Genomic DNA, 21,137 nt, shown 5'->3' with positions numbered 1-21,137 from the left:
TCTATATAGGGTGATTAAAAAAATAATGAGTTAGGCAGTTTATTGTATTGATTAAATTGAGAACGACTCACTCCATTTTTCCGAAAATTTTTACTCTTATTATATACTTATTATTAGTATTACACTGCATATACCCAAATTGATATACGTGTACTTGTAAAAATGTTGATGACGTCATCACAAAATCACAAAATTTTGTATTTTTATTTTACTTATAATTAACCATATAATTTTTCGAAAAATCTGGATTTATTTTCCTTCGACTAATTTTTTGATATCATAATTTTTCGTTTTTCCTTTTTCTTCGATTTCACAATTTTTTCGTTGTTTTTTTTCTTTATTTTATTTAATTTTTCGTTTGCTCAATTTTTCAAGGTCGTGATTTTTCTTTTTCTCGTTTTTTCATTTCCTTTATTTTTTTAGGGTTCATTTTTAGAGCATTTTTTTTATTCGCAAAGTGGAACATCGAAAAATTGCAAATCAAAGAAGAAAAGACGAATCGAATAGAAAAATTGGAAAAACCAATAATTGTAAAGTCGGAAAACTGTAACATTGAAAAATCGGAAAATTGAAAAATTGTTTTAATGAAAAGGTTCGAATAACAGTACATAATTGAAAAATGGAAAAATTCTAAAATTGAAAAAGTGAAAAATTTTTAAAAACTAGAAAGATTGTAAATCAAAATTGAAGAAACGTAAAATAAAAAAATCTAGACATTGAAAAATTACAAATTGAAAATTTCACAAATTGAAAAAACAAATTAGAAAATCGGAGCATTAAAAAATCGAAAAATTGAAGAAATGAAAAATTAGAGAATCGAAAAATTGAAGAATCGCAAAATTTAAATAACGAAAAATTTGAAAAGGCAAAAAATTATAAAATCGGAACCATGGAAAATCGAAAATTTGAAGAATGAAAAATGAAAGAATCAAACAATTGGAAAACTAAAAATTGAACACTCGAGAAAAAAATTGCAAAATCCGAAAATTGAAGAACAAAAAAAAATGAAAATTTGAATTAACAAAAAATTATAAAATCGAAATACATATTGCAAAATCGAATAATTCAAAAAATAAAATAAAACACCGAAACAAAAAATTGTAAATTGGAAAATTACAAATTGAAAATTCCAAAATCGGAAAATTGAAGAAACAAAAAAAAATGAAAAATTGAAAATTCCAAAAATTGAAAAATTTCGTATTAAACAAAAAAAAAATTGAAACTGATCAAAACATTATGAAATCGGAACATCGAAATATCAAAAAATTGTAAAAATAAAGAAAAAAAAACTGAAGCCAAGAACTGAAAATAAAAAATTTGAAGAATTGAAAAATTGAAGTAAACAAAAATTGAAAAAGTAAAAAATGATAAAATCGGAAAATCGAAGAAACAAAAAAAGTGAAAACTGAAAAATTAAAGGAACAGAAAAATTGAAAAAGCAAAAAATTATAAAATCGGAACTTTGAAAAATCGAAAACTTGAAGAAAGAAAAATTGAAAATTCGCAAATCAAAAAATTGAAGAAATGAAAGATCGAGAAAATTAAAATTGAAAAAGCAAAAAATTGCAAATCGAAAAACTACAAATTGAAAATTCCAAAAATTGAAATTGTTTTAATTTAATTTACTTATTTATTATTAAAAACCGAATCCAAGAATTGCAAATGGAAAGTTTAAAGAAATAAAAAATTAGAGAATCGAAAAATTAAAGAAAATCGGAAATCACAAAATTTTAAAAAATAAAAAATTATAAAATCGGAACATTGAAAAATTGAAAATTTGAAGAAGGAAAAATGAAAGAATCGAAAAATTGTAAAAGTAATAATTGAACACTCGAGGAAAAAAAAATTGCAAAATCCAAAAATTGAAGCAACAAAAATAATGAGAAATTGAAAAAGCAAAAAATTATAAAATCGAAATATTGCAGAATGGAATAATAGAAAAAATAAAATAAAACACCGAAACAAAAAATTGTCAAATTGAAAAATTTCACATTGAAAAAAAGGAAAATTAGAAAATCGGAACGTTAAAAAGCCAAAAAATTTAAAAATTCAAAATAGAAAAACGGAATTGAAGGATTGCAAATCGAAAAATTGAAGAAATTGAATTTGAAAAAACAAAAAATTATAAAAGAGAACATTGGAACATCGAAAAATTGTAAAAATAAAGGAAAGACAAACCGAAATCAAAAAATGCAAATAAAAAATTTGAAGAAATGAAAAATTAAATTAGAGAATCGAAAAATTGAAGAAACAAAGGGAAATTGAAAAATCGCAAAATTTAAGTAACGAAAAATTGAAAAATTTTAAAAAACAAAAAGTTATAAAATCCGAACATTGAAAAATTGAAAATTTGAAAAAGGAAAAATTAAAGAATCGAAAAATTGTAAAACTAAAAATTGAACACTCGAGAAAAAAAAATTGCAAAATCCGAAAATTGAAGAACAAAAAAAATGAAAAGTTGAATTACTAAAAAATTATAAAATCGAAATACATATTGCAAAATTGAATAATTCAAAAAATAAAATAAAACACCGAAACAAAAAATTGTAAATTGGGAAATCGGAACATTGAAAAGCCAAAAAATTGAAAAAGTTAAAATAGAAAAAATCGAAGGATTGCAAATCGAAAAATTGAAGAAATTGAATTTGGAAAAACAAAAAATTATAAAATGGGAACATTGAAAGATCGAAAAATTGTAAAAATAAAGGAAAGAAAAACAGAAATCAAAAAATGCAAATAGAAAATTTGAAGAAATGAAAAATTAAATTAGAGGATCGAAAAATTGAAGGAACAAAGGGAAATTGAAAAATCGCAATATTTAAGTAACGAAAATTGAAAAATTTTAAAAAACAAAAAATTATAAAATCGGAACATTGAAAAATTGAAAATTTGAAAGAGGAAAAATTAAAGAATCCCACAAATTGTAAAACTAAAAATTGAACACTCGAGAAAAAAAAATGCAAAACCGAAAATTGAAGAACAAAAAAAATGAAAAGTTGAATTAATAAAAAATTATAAAATCGAAATACATATTGCAAAATCGAATAATTCAAAAAATAAAATAAAACACCGAAACAAAAAATTGTAAATTGGGAAATCGGAACATTGAAAAGCCAAAAAATTGAAAAAGTTAAAATAGAAAAAATCGAAGGATTGCAAATCGAAAAATTGAAGAAATTGAATTTGGAAAAACAAAAAATTATAAAATGGGAACATTGAAAGATCGAAAAATTGTAAAAATAAAGGAAAGAAAAACAGAAATCAAAAAATGCAAATAGAAAATTTGAAGAAATGAAAAATTAAATTAGAGGATCGAAAAATTGAAGGAACAAAAGGAAATTGAAAAATCCCAAAATTTAAGTAACGAAAAATTGAAAAATTTTAAAAAACAAAAAATTATAAAATCGGATCATTGAAAAATTGAAAATTTGAAAAAGGAAAAATTAAAGAATCGAAAAAATTGTAAAACTAAAAATTGAACACTCGAGAAAAAAAAAAGCAAAACCGAAAATTGAAGAAACATAAAAAAAAATGAAAAATTGAAGTAACAAAAAATTATAAAATCGAAATACATACGGCAAAATCGAATAATTAAAAAAATTAAATAAAACACCGAAACAAAAAATTGTAAATTGGAACATTACAAATTGAAAATCCAAGAATTGAATAATTTCTCATTGAAAAAATCAAAATAGGAAAATCGGAACATTGAAAAACCGAAAAATTGAATAAATTGAAATTGAAAAAAAAAATTATGAATTGGAACATTGAAACATCGAAAAATTGTAAAAATAAAGAAGAGAAAAACCGAAACCAAGAATTGCAAGTAGGAAATTCGAAGAAATGAGAAATTAAAGAATCGAAAAATTGAAGAAACAAAGATAAATTGAAAAGTCGCAAAATTTAAGTAACGAAAAGTTGAAAAAAATTAAAATGCAAAAAATTACAAAATCGGAACACTGAAAAAGCAAAAAATTAGAAAATCAAAATATTACAAAATTGAATAATTGAAAAAATAAAATAAAAACCCAAAACAAAAAATTGTAAATCGAAAAATTAAAAATTGAAAACTCGAGAAACTCAAGTCAAAAAAGCTGCGGGAATGTCATTTACACCACCAGTTTTTACTTTATAAAGGTTATTAGGAAACAAAAAATTGCAAATTTTGTTACAATTTCTCAAAGAAGCGTGATTTATTGGACTGCACAGGGACGAGAGGCAAAGAAGTTCTTTCGAGCAATTTTTTAGTTCCACCGTTGTGGAAGCGAATTCGCGTCAGACGTAACTAGAACTCCTGCATATTGTCTTATTTGTTTCAATTCTAACACATACATGATGTTATTTGTACCCATGTACCCAGCAGAATTTATATTATTATTATTATTACAAATATGTAGATAAAAGTTGGTAGAATGTTACACTGTTGACCTCTGGGCGTAACCGATTGCCCATTACCCATCTCGCGTCACTTACGTGCACCACCTCGGGCCTCGGATGTTACAGTAATGCTTGAAAACCCATATATCAACAGCGATGCCGTCACTGACCCTCGCGGCATTACAACTCCATAATTCACCGCCATACATCGCCGCGACTTAAAAAATCGTCACGTGCCTACCTCACAATTTTGGTTTTATTGGCGTACATCAACACCAGCGCAGATGCGGTCTAGCCCCACGCATCGCCATTGTAGGCGCATACACACACACGACCGGCAGCTGTGCACACCCCCGTGTCAAAACGCGGCATATTGCCAGCACAACGGGGTACTTGCGAAGGGGTAAATCGCTTTAATTGCAAAAGAGGAGCTGCCGTACAACAATTAAACGACATATTGACAATCAAGTGCACAACCCCCATTCTTTCGTTCATTACTCCTCGTCTAACTGTAGTTCAGTTCAATGTCCAGTCGAAGGCAAGGACCCTTTCTCGCCCACATCCCCTCTGAACGACAGGTGCGATTCATCTAGAAAAAGCACATATGTCGAGGACACGTGCTAGGTTTAATTTCACTCGGGAGGAGCACGTCAGTTGGTGGAAATGGTACTGAGGTGGTACCGATTTTTTCCAGACGTGCTAATGGAAGGTAAGGTGAAGGCCGGGAGTTCGACGAGGGCAAAAAGAAGTTCGTCGGGTTGTTTATATATACAGCAGTACTCCTCCTGGTTCTTTGTGTACGTAATGAAAGGTTTTATTATCTTATTTAAACAGATAAGTACCACATGTAGAGAAACACGAGGAACAATAAAATGGGGATTAGCGTCCTCGAGATAAAAAAACTCAACACAATTTAAGAGCGCGTTGTAGTTACGAAACTAAATGAAATTGTTTAGTCGCGCCAGTGATTCCAAAACGTTTATCTTTTTCAAGAGAAACACCCTTAAAACTGTAACTCGTTGGTTCCCACAATCAATTTTGGATCAAAAGAATGCACTATTGTTACTTCTCGAATCGAGTCAATCGGGCGACTGGTTCCTTTTCTGTTTTCTTTAGGTTTCATGACCCCGATAGTACGCAAAAGTAGTAGGTCTTCCGTTTCCGTCTGTCGTTTGTCCGGATTTTTATTGACAGATATTCTCAGAAACTACCAGACCGATTGTCCTCAAAATGTGTGTATGTTACTCCTGCATTTGTGGTGTATGAATCCGTATTAAATTTTCACCATCTACATCCAGATTTTTGGAAAAAAAAATCTACAACATTTTCAATTTAACTTTGAAACTGCACAAGCGAATGATCTGAATTTGAAATCTTGCAAACTTTTTAAGGTTATCGTAAGGACAGCAATCGTTAATCCCTCCAAGGATTGATGTCATCTTTCAATCACAATTTTGTCGAATAAGCATTTCTTAATGTGAAAAAGTAACATGATGAATCCGTTTTGAATTTCTATTCTAGACCTCAAGATTTTTTGAGAAAAATTTCAGTTTTACAATTTATCCATTTTCCGATTTTTTGACTTTTCGATTTTTCGTCTTTTAGACTTTTTTGATTTTTCGATATTTTAATTTTCCCATTTCTTGATTTTTCACGGTTTCGATTTTTCGATTTTTTTGGTTTTTAATTTTTCGACTTTTCGTTTTCTGGATTTTTCAGTTTTTCGATAACTCGGTGGGGATTTTTCAGTTTTCCGATTCTTTAATTTTTGTTCGATTTTTTAGTTTTTCGAGCTTTCTTGTTTTTTTTTTTGCTTTTTCAGTTTTATAGATTTTTCGATTTATCGGATTTCCATGTTTCGATTCTTCAATGTGTTAATTTTGGACTATTTGATTTCTAGATTTTTCAATTTTTTGACTTCTCGACTTTCCTATTTCTCGGTCTTTTGATGTTTAAATTTTTCTACATTTTAGTTTTTTTATTCTTCAATTGTTCGATTTTTTAAATTTTATATTTTTTGAATTTTCAGTTTTTCAATGGTTAAAAATTTTCCAGTTTTCGATTTTTCAAATTTTTGATTTCTCAGTTTTCAGTACACTTCAAATTTGGGAATTTTTCCATTTCTGGATTTTTCAATGTTTCGATATTTTAATTTTAGATTTTTCGGTTTGTCGATTTCTCGATATTTTGATGTTTCTATTTTTCGATGTTTCAATTTTTCGTTGTTTCGATTTCTCAATTTTTAGATTTTTAAAATTTTTCCGTTTTCGATTTTTCGATATTCGAATTTTTTAACTTTGGTTTCTCGTTTTTTTTATTTCCGATTTCTCTGTTTTCAGATTCATAGTTCCATTTCTAAATGTTTCGATTTTTAAATTTATTGACTTTTCAATTTCTCAATTTTTCAACCCTTTTTTGGTTTTTCAAGGTTTCGTGTTTTTGATTTTTAACTTTTTGATTTCTCAATTTCTGTTTTCCGATAATTCGGTTGGGATTTTTCAGTTTTTCGATATTCGAGTTTTGGGATTTTTCAATTTTTCATGATTTCTCGTTTTTTTTGTTTTTAATTTTTCAGTTTTATCAATTTTTCGATCTATCGAGTTTTGATGTTTCGCTTCTTCAATGTGTCGACTTTGGACAATTTCGATTTCTAGATCTTTAAATTTTTCGAGTTCTCGATTTTCCAATTTCGCGATTTTTTGGCTTTTCGATTTTTCTATTTTTCAATTTTTTTGTATTTTGTATTCCCAATTTTCTACATTTTTGTTTTGAGATTTTTTAATTCTTCAATTTTTCGATTTTTTAAATTTTACATTTTTTGACTTTTTGAGTTCTCGATTTTTCTATTTTTCAATTTTTGTATTTCCAATTTTTCTACATTTTAGTTTTGAGACTTTTTAATTTTTCATTTATCGACTTCTCGGTTGTTCTATGTTTAAAATTATTCCATTTCTCGATTTTTCAAGTTTTGATTTCTAAACATTTCAACACTTCAACTTTGGGAATTTTCCCATTTCTCGATTTTTCAAGGTTTCAATTTTTCGATCGTCAGATTTTCCTTTCAGTTTTTCTATTTTTTTTGTTTTTGATTTTTTAATTTTTCGACTTTTCAGTTTCTCAATTTTTCAGTTTTCCGATAATTCGGTTGGGATTTTTCAGTTTTTCGATTCTTTATTTCGTTTTATCGATTGTTCAATTTTTCGTTATTCGAGTTTTGGGATTTTTCAATTTTTCGAGATTTCTTGTTTTTTTTTGTTTTTGATTTTTCAGTTTTATCAAGTTTTCGCTTTATCGAGTTTCGATATTTCGATTCTTCAATGTGTCGTTTTTGGATTATTCCGATTTCTAAATTTTTCAATTTTTCGAGTTCTCGATTTTCCGATTTCGCGATTTTTTGATGTTTCGATTTCTCGATGTTTCAATTTTTCGACTTTTTGGATTTCCGATTTTTCTATTTTCCAATTTTTTGTATGTCAATACAAAAGAAAAATTGTCCAATTTTTCTACATTTTTGTTGAGTTTTTTTAGTTCTTCAATTTTTCGATGTTTTAAATTTTACGATTTTTTAATTTTTTGGATTTCTCGATGTTTCATTTTTTTGACTTTTGGGCTTTTCAATTTTTAAATGTTTTATTCCCAATTTTTCAACATTTTAGTTATTGAGATTTTTTTAATTTTTCAGTTTTTCGATTTTTTAATTTTTAATAATTAAATTTTTCCAATTTTCCAATTCTCGACGTCTTGGTTTTTCTGCTTAAAATCATTCCATTTCTCGATTTTTCAAGTTTGATCACTTCAATTTTGGGAATTTTCCCATTTCTGAATTTTTCCATTTTTCGCTGTTCGTTTTTTCGATTTTTCAAATTTTCCTATTTTCGATTTTGGATTTTTTTTAACTTCGGTTTCTCAATTTTTTTTTCATTTTCTCCATTTCTCCTTTTTCAGATGCATATTCCAATTTTATAATTTTTCAGTTATTCGATTCTTCAATTTTTCTATTTCTAAATGTTTCGATTTTCCAAATAAATTTTTTGACTTTTCAATTTTTCGACTTTAGATTTTGCGATATTTTAATCTTACCATATTTTAATGTTCCTACTTTTCGATCTTTGAAGGTTCCGATTTTTCGATTGTTAGATTTTCAATTCTTCAATTTTTTTTTTGGTTTTTGATTTTTTAATTTTTCGACTTTTCGAATTCTCGATATTTTAATTTTTCGATAACTCGGTTGGAATTTTTCAGTTTTTCGATTCTTTAATTTTTCTTTGATTTTCCAAATTTTCTTAACCAATTGATCAGTTTTTCGATATTCGAGTTTTGGGATTTTTCAGTTTTTCGGATTTCTCGTTTTTTTATTTTTCAGTTTTATCAATTTTTCGATTTATCGAGTTTCGATGTTACGATTCTCCAATGTGCCGATTTTGGACTATTTCGATTTCTAGATTTTTTAATTTTTCGACTCTTCGATTTGCTGATTTCTCGATCTTTCAATGTTTCGATTTCACGATGTTTAATTTTTTCTGACTTTTTGGCTTTTCGATTTTTCTGTTTTATAATTTTCAAATTCCCAATTTTTCAACATTTTAGAATTGTTCAAATTTTCGATTTTTAAATTTTAGATTTTTTGATTTTTCATTTTTACAATTTTTAAATTTTTTAATAGTTACATTTTTCGAAATTTCCATTTCGCAACTTCTCGGTTTTTCAAAGTTTAAAATTTTTCCATTTCTCGATTTTTTAACTTTTTGATTTCTCATTTCAATTCTCACTTCAATTTTGGGAATTTTTCCATTTCTGGATTTTTCCGTTTTTCGATATTCTTTCAACGGTTTCTCGATTTTTTTTATTCTTAGATTTCTGTATTTTCAGATGCATATTTCAGTTACAATTTTAAAATCATTCGATTCTTTAATTTTTCAATTAATCGATTTTTTGTTTTTTCGACTTTTGAAATTTCTCTATTTTTCAAGTTTTCAATTTTTCGATTGTCAGATTTTCAATACTTCAATTTTTCGTGTTTTTGTTGGTTTTTGATTTTTGTATTCTTCAATTTTTAAATTTTAAATTTATTTTTGTTTTTCAATGTTACGATTTTTAAATTTTTTAATACATTGTTCAATTTTTCGAATCTTCCATTTCTCGATTTTTCGGGTTTTAGATTTCTCGATTTTTCAATTTTTCGATAACTCGGTTGGGATTTTTTTTAGTTTTTTGATTCTTTAATTTTCCTTCAATTTTTCAAATTTTCGTTTTAACGATTGATCAATTTTTCGATTTATCGAGTTTCGATGTTTTGATTGTTCAATGTGTCGATTTTGGACTACTTCGATTTCTAGATTTTTAAATTTTTCAACTTCTCGACTTTCCAATTTCAACTTTTTGACTTTTCGATTTTTGTGTTCTTCAATTTTTAAATTTTACATTTTTTTTGTTTTTCAATGTTACGATTTTTTGATAGTTCAATTTTTGAATCTTCCATTTCTCCATTTTTCGGATTTTAGATTTTTCGGTTTGTCGAGTTCTCGATATTTTGAGGTTTTCATTTCTCGATGTTTCAATTTTTCACTGTTTCGATTTCTCAGTTTTTCAAATTTTCCTATTTTTGAATTGTTTCAACTTCGGTTTCTCGATTTTTCTATTTTTCAACTGTCGTTTTTCGTTTTTTATATTTCGATCCTTGGATTTTTCGAAAACTCGATTATCGATTTTTTTTTATTTTTCGGTTTCTGGATATTCCAATTTTCAATTTGTTTCCTTTTCGATTTCTTGATTCAATTTTTCAATTTTTGGACCTTTCTATTTGCCAGATTTTCAATTCCATTCTTCATTTTTCGATTTTTCTTTTTTTTATTTTCGGAAAGATTTTTCTATTTTTTCGATTTTTGGACTATTTGCGCCACAGGTTTTTTCTTTGTAGAGGTAAAAAACAAAAATCGCAAAATCAAATTTTATAACTTTTTCAAAGAAGCGGGATTTATTTGGCTTTACTTCAAGGGCGAGGAAAGTTCAATTTAAATATAACTCCAACAATTTTTTTTTCATTCCGCGAGATGAAATCGTCATTTTATGCTCCCAGATATCCAACAAACTTGTTAAGATATAATTTTTGTCCGATATAATATTTAAATCTAGATTCAGAACGACGTAAATACTTTTCTCTTTTTTTTTTAAATCCTCGTGCCCCACACTTCTGGAACCGCTGATCGCCGCAGTCAACTCGATAAACCCAGTCCAGCGTTCCGTGAGCTCTAATTGTTCTAATTGGAGCTAGCTGCGGCTAATTCCTCGGAGCATCATCCGAATAATAAAGGGTTCCGGGCACAATGTACCCGAACCCTTCCAGGACCACTAATCTTAATCCTGCGATGTTCACCCTTTTCGTGAGAAGCTACCTGACGAGCTGCGGTCCAAACCCGCGGAGCGGCGAACGCGACCTTTGCCCTCTTCTCCCGGCCGAAAATCCTCCATCATCCGGCGACCTTGAGAAGCAACAAGCCCGCCCGACTTTCTCCGCGCCTCAAACTTCGGCCCCGGGTGCCCCAACCCGGGACCCATTTTTCCCGCCAGTCTGGTGGGTGTCGTGCATTCCTCCGCAGCGACCTCGTTGTAAACAAATCTCGGCGAGTGTGGGCCGCTTTTCCACTAGACGCTAAAAATGCCTCTTCTGCGCGTCTGGTTCCGATCACTCGCCAACATATGGCTTCGTATCCAGTTTCTCTCGTTCTCCAACTGCTTCGCAATAAATAATAACTCCCGATTTTGATTGGGACTGGAGGAAATTCGGGCGTCCGGCGATATGCTTGGCGTATGCACTTAAGGGAACGCTTCCTGTCATTGTCACGCATTTCCGGAAGGGCGGCCAGTTTACCTCTGCGACCCCGTTTTAATCGGGACCTGCCATCAGGTAAAGATAGAAGATTATTGGATCCTCGCCGTGAATAGAAAATAGGCCATTCCCATAGGAAAATTTGGAAGGGGAGCACGATGGGGTGAGAATCGGGGTGGTTTTGGTCATCGTGAGGGGTGGAATTGCGTATGGGAAATGTCGCGAAGTCGCGTTTTCTTTGCTCGGGCGTCGCTGCACCTGGCCGGCGACCCTCGAATTTGCGCGAAATGTGGGAAACGAGCCGCTTTAGCGTTCCCAAATAACCAATTATCCTTTGTTCCAGATACAAAAAGGAAGACTCGGAAATCGATCTTTCGGGAAACGAGGACTCGGACTCGTCGGCTTTGACTGAAGAACCGCAGCAGACCAAAACCAAGAAACCGATAAACAAGGGACGGTGGAGCAAGGAGGAGGTAAGGAAGGAATAGTTTTATGTACCTGACGGTGCGTCGAACACCTGCTTCGAATTCATTAACGATTCATTAAGTCGTTTTTGCTATTATTTAGCGAGGATCGCAGTTGACAGATCTTGTTGTGATGGAAAGACCTGTTCGGGTTTTCTCATTTCCGTGTTCATGCCGGGTTTTTGCGTGGAATAAACCAAGCGCATGAACGAATATTCGTTCCAAGATCTTTTTCGTCTATTAAAGAATATCGAACATTGTAATAGTTCAAAAGCTTTAATGGTTTCCGCATAATGTTCTGGTATTTATAGACTTCGTGCCTTGACGTCATTCTTATTTGCCAGACGCGTCTATTGATAAAGCAATAACTTCCAGTAATCAATTTGCCAACCAAAAGGAATTCTAGAATCAATTTCAACCAAGCCACAATGCACCTATGTATATCCATATGAATGGACGTCCACCCATTCACATCTGCGATCCTACACACAGTTCTTCTTCCAGGACGCTCTGTTGAAGCAGTACGTGGAAGAGTACAACGAAAAGTGGGACCTTATCGCGGAGCTCTTCCCCGACCGCTCGGATGTCCAGTGCCAGCAGCGATGGACCAAAGTCGTCAATCCCGAGCTGGTCAAAGGACCCTGGACTAAAGAGGTAAGCGTGACCCGGTTTAATAAAACCGTCCAAGGACGACGCCTCTCATCGAGATTCGTCGATCGTCGCCAGGAAAAAAATTCCATAATGACGACGTGTTACTTCCTTTTTGTCTTTTGATGAGCGCATCTCCGTCGGCTATTGAGAGAAAATTGCTTTTCTTCTTATTATGGCGTCTTCTTGTGCAATGAATGCATAGAGGTAACACACACACACAAAGGGCATTGCCCCTCTTCCGTTCGTGGTGGGAACCGGTATAGCGAGAAATTCTACAGAAGGGTTTCTTCGGCTTTTGTCTTGGCTATCTCGATATGCTTGGGCGCGCACGAGAAAAAGGGGCGAAAGACGGACACCAAGGCGAAGGGGAAATCGTGTCAACATGACGAAATTAGCGCGGGGGGAGGGAAGCGCGCGCGGTTTCGCAGTCGTTGGTAATGAAGGTTTTGTCTCGTCGTGGTGGTTTGGTATTTTGACTTGGTCAAGGTGTAGAATATATTTTTGGAAATAACTCTTATCATATTGGCATTGAAATCAGAAGTTTTCTAAGTCTAAGTCAGTATTAGAAAGACGTTGTCAAAGATTTTTTCTGATTTGGTCCAAGTGTAATCAAGAGAGAGGGTTTAGAAGCAACAACAGAAGCAACTTGATTTAAAGTGGACAACGTCAATTTCCAGAAAAAAATTGATTTTGACGTTTTGACAAAAATTCCGTTTCCGTAGGTCTGTCTGTTTGGCGTCTGTACCAATTTTTATTAGACACATAATTTCCGAAACTACTGAACCGATTATTGTCAAATTTTGTATGTATATTAGGAATATCATGTAGATGGTAAAACGTTAACCAAAATTGGGTTAATGATCCCCACCATCAATTTTTGGATAAAATGCAAACGTTTTAAAATTAGCGCAATTGTGGTAAATCGTTCATCAAAATTTATTGGTTTATCGGTTCCCAAAAAATTGATGACCTCATCACAAAATTTTGGGGTGGAAAAGCTCACTTGGAACAAATGCGTAGCACACTCCTTGAAATTTACTTTAACATTGGATACATGTCTATATTTTAACTTATAAGGGTTATCAATTATTATAAAAAAATAAAATTAGCAATATAAAATCTTTTAATTTTTCGAAAAATTGCATTTATTTACCTTCGACGAATTTTTTCATATCACAATTTTTCGTTTTTTAATTTCTTTTATTTTTTCAATGTGTTTTTTGGTTTTATAATTTTTTATTTATTCAAATTTGCAAACTCTGATTTTTCAATCCCTCGATATATTTTTTTGAGCACGAGTTATCTTATTTTCCAAATTCATTAATTTTCAATATTCCCATTTTACAATATTTATTTCGTTTTTTCGATTTTGCATAAATTGCATTGCATTGAATTTTTTATGTCTTCAATTTTTCAAGTTATTTATTTCCAATTTTTAGATTTTCAAAGTATTCATTTTATGATTTTTCGTTTTTTCCTTTTTGATTTTTCAGTTTTACAATTTTGCAATTTTTCCATTTTTTGATTCGAAACAATTCTAAAATCATATAATTGAAAAAGTAAAAAAAAATTGTTATAATTATTATTACACATTTAAAATAAAAACTAGAAAAATTGCAAATCAAAAATTGAAAATTGAATAATTGAAAAATCCAGAAACTGAAAAATTTCACATTGAAAAATAGGGAAATTATAAGATCAAATCGTTGAAAAACGGAAAAATTGAAGCTATGAAAAATTGAAAAATCGTGAAATGAAAATTGTAAAAATGAAACATAAGTTGAAATAAAAAAAATGAAAAATTGAAGACTGGAAATTGAAAAAACAAAAAAAAAATCGGAACATTGGAAAAACAAAAAATTGTAATTATATTAAAGATTGAAAATTCGAGAAATTTTAAATCGAAAAATTACAAAATCGAAAAACTGAAGAAACAAAAATATGAAAAATTGAAAATTCAAAAGTCGAAAAATTGAAAAATTTTCTCGATTTTATATCACAATTTTTCGTTTATTTCCTTTTTTTTCAGTGTTTCCTTCAATTTAAACATTTTTCGTTTATTCAAAATTTCAATAATTAATTTTTCAATTCCTCGTTTTTTTTTTTTTATTTTTTGAATCATTAGATCGAATTATACTATTTTCCAAATTCTTTAATTTTAAATACATATTTCGATTTTGCATGAATTCCATTGCATTGAATTTTTTATATCTTCAATTTTTCATGTCTTAATTTCCAATTTTTAGATTTTCAAATTTTTCATTTTATGATTTTTCGTTTTTTCCTTTTTGATTTTTCAGTATTACAATTCCGCAGTTTTCCAAGTTTTTTATTCGAAAAACTGAAAAATCGAAAAACCCAAAAATTGTTAAATCGAATATGAAAATGAAAAAGTTTTAAATTCCAACAATTAAAAAATGAAACAATTCTAAAATCGTATAATTGAAAAAGTAAAAAAAATGTTATAATTGTTATTACACATTTAAAATAAAAACTAGAAAAATTGCAATCAAAAATTGAAAATTGAATAATTGAAAAATCCAGAAACTGAAAAATTTCACATTGAAAAATAGAGAAATTATAAAATCAGATCGTTGAAAAACGGAAAAATTGAAGCTATGAAAAATTGTAAAATCCTGAAATGAAAATCGTAAAAATGAAACACAAAAGTTGAAATAAAAAAAATGAAAAATTGACAAGATTGGAAATTGAAAAAACAAAAAAATATATAAAATCGGAACATTGAAAAAACAAAAAATTGTAGTTATAAAGAAAATAAAAAACCGAAACGGAAATTTGCAAATCGAAAATTTGAAGAATTGAAAAATTAAAAATTGAAAATTGGAGGAATTTAAAATCGAAAAATTGCAAAATCGATAACTGAAGAAACAAAGATGAAAAATTGAAAATTCAAAAGTCGAAAAATTGAAAAATTTTCTCGATTTTATATCACAATTTTTCGTTTTTTTCTTTTTTTTTTTCTGTGTTTCCTTCAATTTAAACATTTTTCATTAGGTCGAATTATACTATTTTCCAAATTCTTTAATTTTGAATATTTCGATTTTTTGATTTTGCATAAATTCCATTGCATTGAATTTTTTATATCTTCAATTTTTCATGTTCTTGATTTCCAATTTTTAGATTTTCACTTTTACAATTCCGCAGTTTTCCAAATTTTTTATTCGAAACACTGAAAAAACTAAAAATTGCAAAATAAAAAAAAACGAAAAATGGACAAATTGCAGACCGAAGAACTGAAGAAACGAAAATTCGAAGCATTGAAAAATTAAAATCTAGGAACTTAAAATTCGAAAAAAATTAATAATAAATCAAAAAATTCGAAAACCCAAAAATGTAACATTCAAAAATTACTATTACATATGTATTTAAAATGAAAACTAGAAAAATTGCAAATCAAAAATTTGAGAAACGAGACATTAAAAAATCTAAAATTGAAAATCCAAAAACTGAAAAATTTCACATTGAAAAGCAGGAAAATTGTGAAATCAGAACATTGAAAAATCGAGAAATTAAAAAAATAAAAAACCGAAACGAAAAATTGAAGCAATGAAAAATCGAAAAATCGTGAAATTGCAAATAGAAAAATGGTAAAATCTAAAAATTGAAACAAAAAGATTAAAAATTCAAGAAACGAAAAACTAAAAAAATTAAAATTGATAAATAAAAGCTTATAAAATCGAAATATGGATTGAAAAATTGAAAATTCAAAATTGGAAAATCGAAAAATTGAAAAATTTAAGACTAAAAACTCGAAAAAATTCTAAACCGAAAAACTGAAAAAAAATTAAAATTAAAGAATTGAAAGGTTCGGGTCAAAAAAGCTGCGGAAGCGTTACTTAAAATCAAACAAATTTTACAATTTTTCAAAGTGGAATTTGTTAGGATACGCTTCAACGGCGAGGGAAGTTCTGTCGAAATAATCTTGGATTTTTCCTTTTTGAATTTTCAGTTTTACTCGTACAATCTTACGGTTTTCCCATTTTTTGAGTCGAAAAGTTGAAAAATCGAAAAATTGTAAAATCAAAAAAGTGGAAAATCGACAAATTCCAAATTGAAGAACTGAAAAAACGAAAAATCGAAACATTGAAAACTAAAAATTAAAATTCGAAAAGTTATAGAATCGTCAAAATTGTGAAGTTGAAAAACTGTAAGATACAAAAATTGAAAAATTTAATAATTGAATATCGAGAAATCGTAAAATTGAAAAAGTGACAAAATTTTAAAGTTGTATGTAATTATAATTACATATGTATTTAAAATGAAAACTATAAAATTGCAATTAAAAAATTTGAGAAACTAGACATTAAAAAATCTAGACACTGAAAAATCTAAAATTGCAAATAGAAAAATTGCAAAATCTAAAATTTGAAACATGGAGAAGTTGGAAAATCGAAAATCTTGAAATATTTTATTATGAAAACTCGAAGAGTGGATGTCGTAAAATTGAAGAAACAAAAAATTGGAAAATTGTAAGGATTGAAATTGAAAAAATTATAAAATCGAAACACGGAAAAATTTTAAGAATAAAGAAAATAAAAAACCGAAATGAAAAATTGCAAATTGAAAATTTGAAGAAATGAAAAATTGAAAAATCGAAATATTGAGTAATGAAAAATTGAAAAATCGAGAAATTTCAAGTGAAAAAATTGCAAAATCTAAAAATTGAAACAAAAAGATGAAAAATCTAAATTCATAAACAAAAACTTATAAAATCGAAATATGTATTGAAAAATGGAAAAATTCAAAATTCAAAACTGGAAAATCGAAAAACTTGAAAAACTTACAAACCGAAAAACTGAAGAAACAAAAAAAAATCAAAGAATTGAAAAATTCGAGTCAAAAAAGCTGCGGAAGTGTTCCTTAAAATCAAACAATTTTTACAATTTTTCAAAGAAGCGTTATTTGTTGGGCGAGGGAAGTTCTGTCGAAATAACCTTCGACTAATTTTTTTTTCGTATAATTTCGGCTGTTACTAATAATAATATTTTAAATTTTAAACATATAATATTTTTAGTAAAAGAAATTAACATTTTAAGTTTATGTGTTCCGAAATTTTATTGTTAAATTGGAATTTTGACACCAATTACGTAGCTGCCATCTTGTCATCGTTTTTTAGGCGCGCTCATGTCAAACTTGACACCTGTGAACGGCTGCCAATAATTCAGAATTACCAACCCAAAAATTTGCTTCAATCAATCATTATAACTATCCGGTATTTTAAACAATAACGTATATTATAGAAACATTAAAAGTTCTGCGAAAAACGACTTCTAACAAAGGAAATGACACTATATCGCAACAATAGTAATTATAGTGTCTAAATAAATTAGCTCCCCGAAGAAAAACCGGAAGTAGAAAAGTGACATGTTCGCCTTTCCGCCACCTGTCTTTGCGACCCCATGGCAACACCAAATCACCTACAAACGTCACGTCGAGCAACCGCGGAAACCAAGGGGGCTATCTACCCAAAAACACTTTCTTCCGCAGCATTCACACCGCTCGCGACTTTTTTAAATTAGACCCGCGACTTGGACGGAAGCCCCGCTTTCGCTTTTAATCCATTCCGAGCATCGCGCATACCTGCCAAGGCCACCGTCCAAATTCCGTGCCAGTAAAACCAACAAAAAACTTCAAATTTGCCCATAACGGTCACCGGCCGAACTGTGCCAAACTAGTTCTTTTTTTTCTCCCTCATCTCTTTCATCGGACGTTTACTACACACGGGGCCCTCGTGGGAGTAAGCCACCGCGGCCCTTGAACTCCACCAAGGTTACCTCACCCCGCGCCCCTTCACGTAACAATCTTTTTTATTGCGTGTGTAATTAAGTCACTACAAAAACACAAACCCATAACCCGACAGGTTTGTTTTGGCACTCCTCGCTTTGTTGTAATCCGAGGCGGTCTTTCAGGGCCATGTCGACCACGATGATGATGGTCCGAGATGGGTTAAATTCACGTTCTGTGCGCTTCCCACGCGAGGGGGAGATCTGGTCTGCCCCCCAGGTTATGTGGTACTTACGTAATCCGGTATTTGCATACTTCATGGAGGACTCTGTGGGGAATAACGTCCGTCTAGCGCTCGAATGGTGATTACTGATTAGGTAAACAGAGCTAATGAGAAGAAGAAACGGTTTAACATCCGTTTAACGGTCGGTGGAAATTCGAAGTCCGGATCGAGGAAAGCGTGCCAGCCTGGAAGAGAGGGTGAAAGTAGGGGGTTTGGGGCGTTTTTGGGGGGTTTTCCTACCTGTTTGTGAATTTTTGGGGCAGTTTTCCGGGCCAAGTCGGTTTTGGAGATCGTTGAATTTTTGCAACTGTCGTTTGAAGATACCGGTTTTTGATTGGTCGGTAGTATTGTTGGTGCACCGTTGTCTAGGCAACACCAATCAGGTGCGACTGCGATTAAATTGAACGTGCTGCCAGTGGCGTGGCAGGATTTTTTTAGCGGGATCACCGATTATTATTTATGTAAATGTTTACACGGATAATTAAATGGTCTGCTGTTTGTAATAATAGTTTGTTTGTTGTTTTGTCGGAAGTTGCATGGTGTGTTCGTATTTTTTTGCTTCGGTGTACTTAACTGTCAAAGTTTGACAAACGGTTATTACTAGTTAGTTTTTAACATTTCCGATGACCATTTTTACTTCCTGAGGAGTTAAACTAAGATCGTTTTAGCGACCGGTCCCCGGCTTTCCTCTCTTTGTTGTCTGCCAATTGTTGGCAATTTTAATTAGTTTATCGCTGTGAAATTTTAGGTGTACTTTAAGATTATCGTGTCGGTGATAAAACGCCAACAAAAGTTGTTCATTCATCCCAAGCAAAAGTTTGATGACGTCATTTTGTTTGTTTGTTTGTGTTTGCACAGGATAAACGTGATTCTGCTGCAATTTTAGCAACACAAGATTGTTGTCTGTAAGTATCGAAATTTATGTATTGTTTAAATTCGGAAAAAAGTGATGACGTCATTATAAAATTTCAATGAACAATGGAAAAGTCACCCTCTCTGTATTATGATATCAAAAATCTTAACATCTCCACTCGTAATCGAGGTATTGCGTGTAAGAGCATTGAGACACCTGGTACAACTTCATAGAATGTTGCAGGTCTCAGCATGTCACCCTATCGATTTTCCACCCTTCTCCCATCCTTGTCCAACACACTCCATCCCTTTCTCACTCCTCATTAATTACAACCCTGATTGTATTCTCCCCTAAGCATCATATAAAAGAATTGCATGCACATATTCATTTCATGTCAATTGTATATACATCTCAGATAAGACATACGGTCACAAAACAGTTCCAACAGCTGTGGGTTCATAAGCCGTGGACACTAAATCGGTCCACTAACTAACCCAAAGTTAATCCCACCCCTTTACCAGAAACACTCCGACAAACAAAAATTACCTGCAGTTTCTCGGACCTTTGCTAATGACGAGGCGCAAACAATCAGCTCTGGTCACCTTTCAAATAATCCGTCAGAACAATCGATGCGTTGCCGCCATATGGTCAGAACGCGCAATTGCCCCCGAATCCGCCGCCATATGTGTTTCGTGAACTATGACAGTACGTGGGAAAAAAAAGCTGCCACCTTGAAGGCGCAATCGTACCATCCGCGACAAAAATGATCCAAAAGTGGCGCCCTGTGGGACGCCGCAGCAGCAATAGCGTTGGTCCATAAGCGGCGCCTTGTGTGCGGTCAAGTGACACTGTCCCGTTTCTAAGCGTGTTTTCCGTTTCCAGGAGGACGAGAAGGTCATCGAACTCGTGAACAAGTACGGCGCGAAGAAATGGACGCTTATAGCGCGCCATCTCAAGGGCCGCATCGGCAAGCAGTGCCGCGAGCGCTGGCACAACCACCTCAACCCGAAGATCAAGAAGAGCGCCTGGACGGAGAACGAGGACACGATCATCTACCAGGCGCACCAGGTCCTCGGCAACCAGTGGGCGAAAATCGCCAAGCTGCTGCCTGGGAGGACCGACAACGCCATCAAGAACCACTGGAACTCGACCATGCGGCGGCGGTACGAGAACGAGAACAGGGGCGAGGGGGAGACGCGGAGGGGGAGGACGCGGAAAAACCAGAGTCGGCAAGTGGAGGCTCTCAGTTATCAATACCAGAACCAGAACAATCAGGTTGTGGCTATCGACAACTGCGACAGCCGGAGCGCTGCCGATAATCTGATAATCAGCGACGTAAGTCGAGCGAAGCGAGCCGCGGGAGGTTGCGTCATTGACGGTTGCTTGCAGGACTGGACGTTGGAGACGTTCGACCACGGGAGCAACCAGTCGAGCACGGGCGGGTTCTCGCTCGCCGCCACGCCCAGTCCCGGCTCTCTAACCCCCACCCCCAGCCACACCGTGGTCAACTACGGCTCCTCCCCGCCGAACTCCTCCTCCTTAAAGACGGAGCTGCCGTCTTTCAACTACTTAGATGTAAATACGTACAGTAGGCAACCTAGTCCCGTGAAACTAACACCAATGACAGACGACTTCAACATGAAACTATACAACACGCGCGCAATCAGCCCCCTGAAGAACGCCTCCGAGGACCGCCACTTCATCAAGACGCGTAAGTGAACGAAACGTCGCCGAAAACGTCACTGCACGTCAGTTGTAGGTCTGGCACCATCGAACCTCAACCAAAACACTCTAGTACCTGTAACGAACACGATAAACATGACGCGGGCTTCGACTCCGCCCATTTTGAGGCGGGGCTCCAAGGCGAGGCGGAGGCGCGACAGCGACGGCGAGTACATCCTGTCGGACTACGGCGAAGACTCGAAGGTGGGTCTAGTG

General features: G+C 32.1%; 1 protein-coding gene across 6 annotated transcripts in view; it reads left to right on the top strand.

Annotated features, from left to right (window-relative positions):
- Positions 1–21,137, top strand: part of LOC135124235 (myb-related protein B-like) — a 32,528-nt gene that overhangs the window by 8,843 nt on the left and 2,548 nt on the right. For 4 of the 6 annotated variants that reach the window (XM_064049160.1, XM_064049156.1, XM_064049158.1 and 1 more), the window contains exons 2-5: positions 11,547–11,676; positions 12,172–12,321; positions 20,082–20,910; positions 20,959–21,125. In XM_064049160.1, coding sequence (XP_063905230.1) covers positions 11,547–11,676; positions 12,172–12,321; positions 20,082–20,910; positions 20,959–21,125 — 1,276 coding nt within the window. The remainder of the gene's footprint in view (positions 1–11,546; positions 11,677–12,171; positions 12,322–20,081; positions 20,911–20,958; positions 21,126–21,137) is intronic. The other 2 variants (XM_064049157.1, XM_064049159.1) reach the window with 1 other exon arrangement.

Source organism: Zophobas morio, unplaced genomic scaffold, assembly GCF_036711695.1.
Source record: "Zophobas morio isolate AGI-343-1 ecotype UQ-CSIRO unplaced genomic scaffold, CSIRO_AGI_Zmor_V1 ptg000007l, whole genome shotgun sequence".
NCBI lineage: Eukaryota > Metazoa > Arthropoda > Insecta > Coleoptera > Tenebrionidae > Zophobas > Zophobas morio.
Note: the sequence above shows the minus strand (reverse complement) of the source record. Positions and strands in the feature narration are given on the sequence as shown.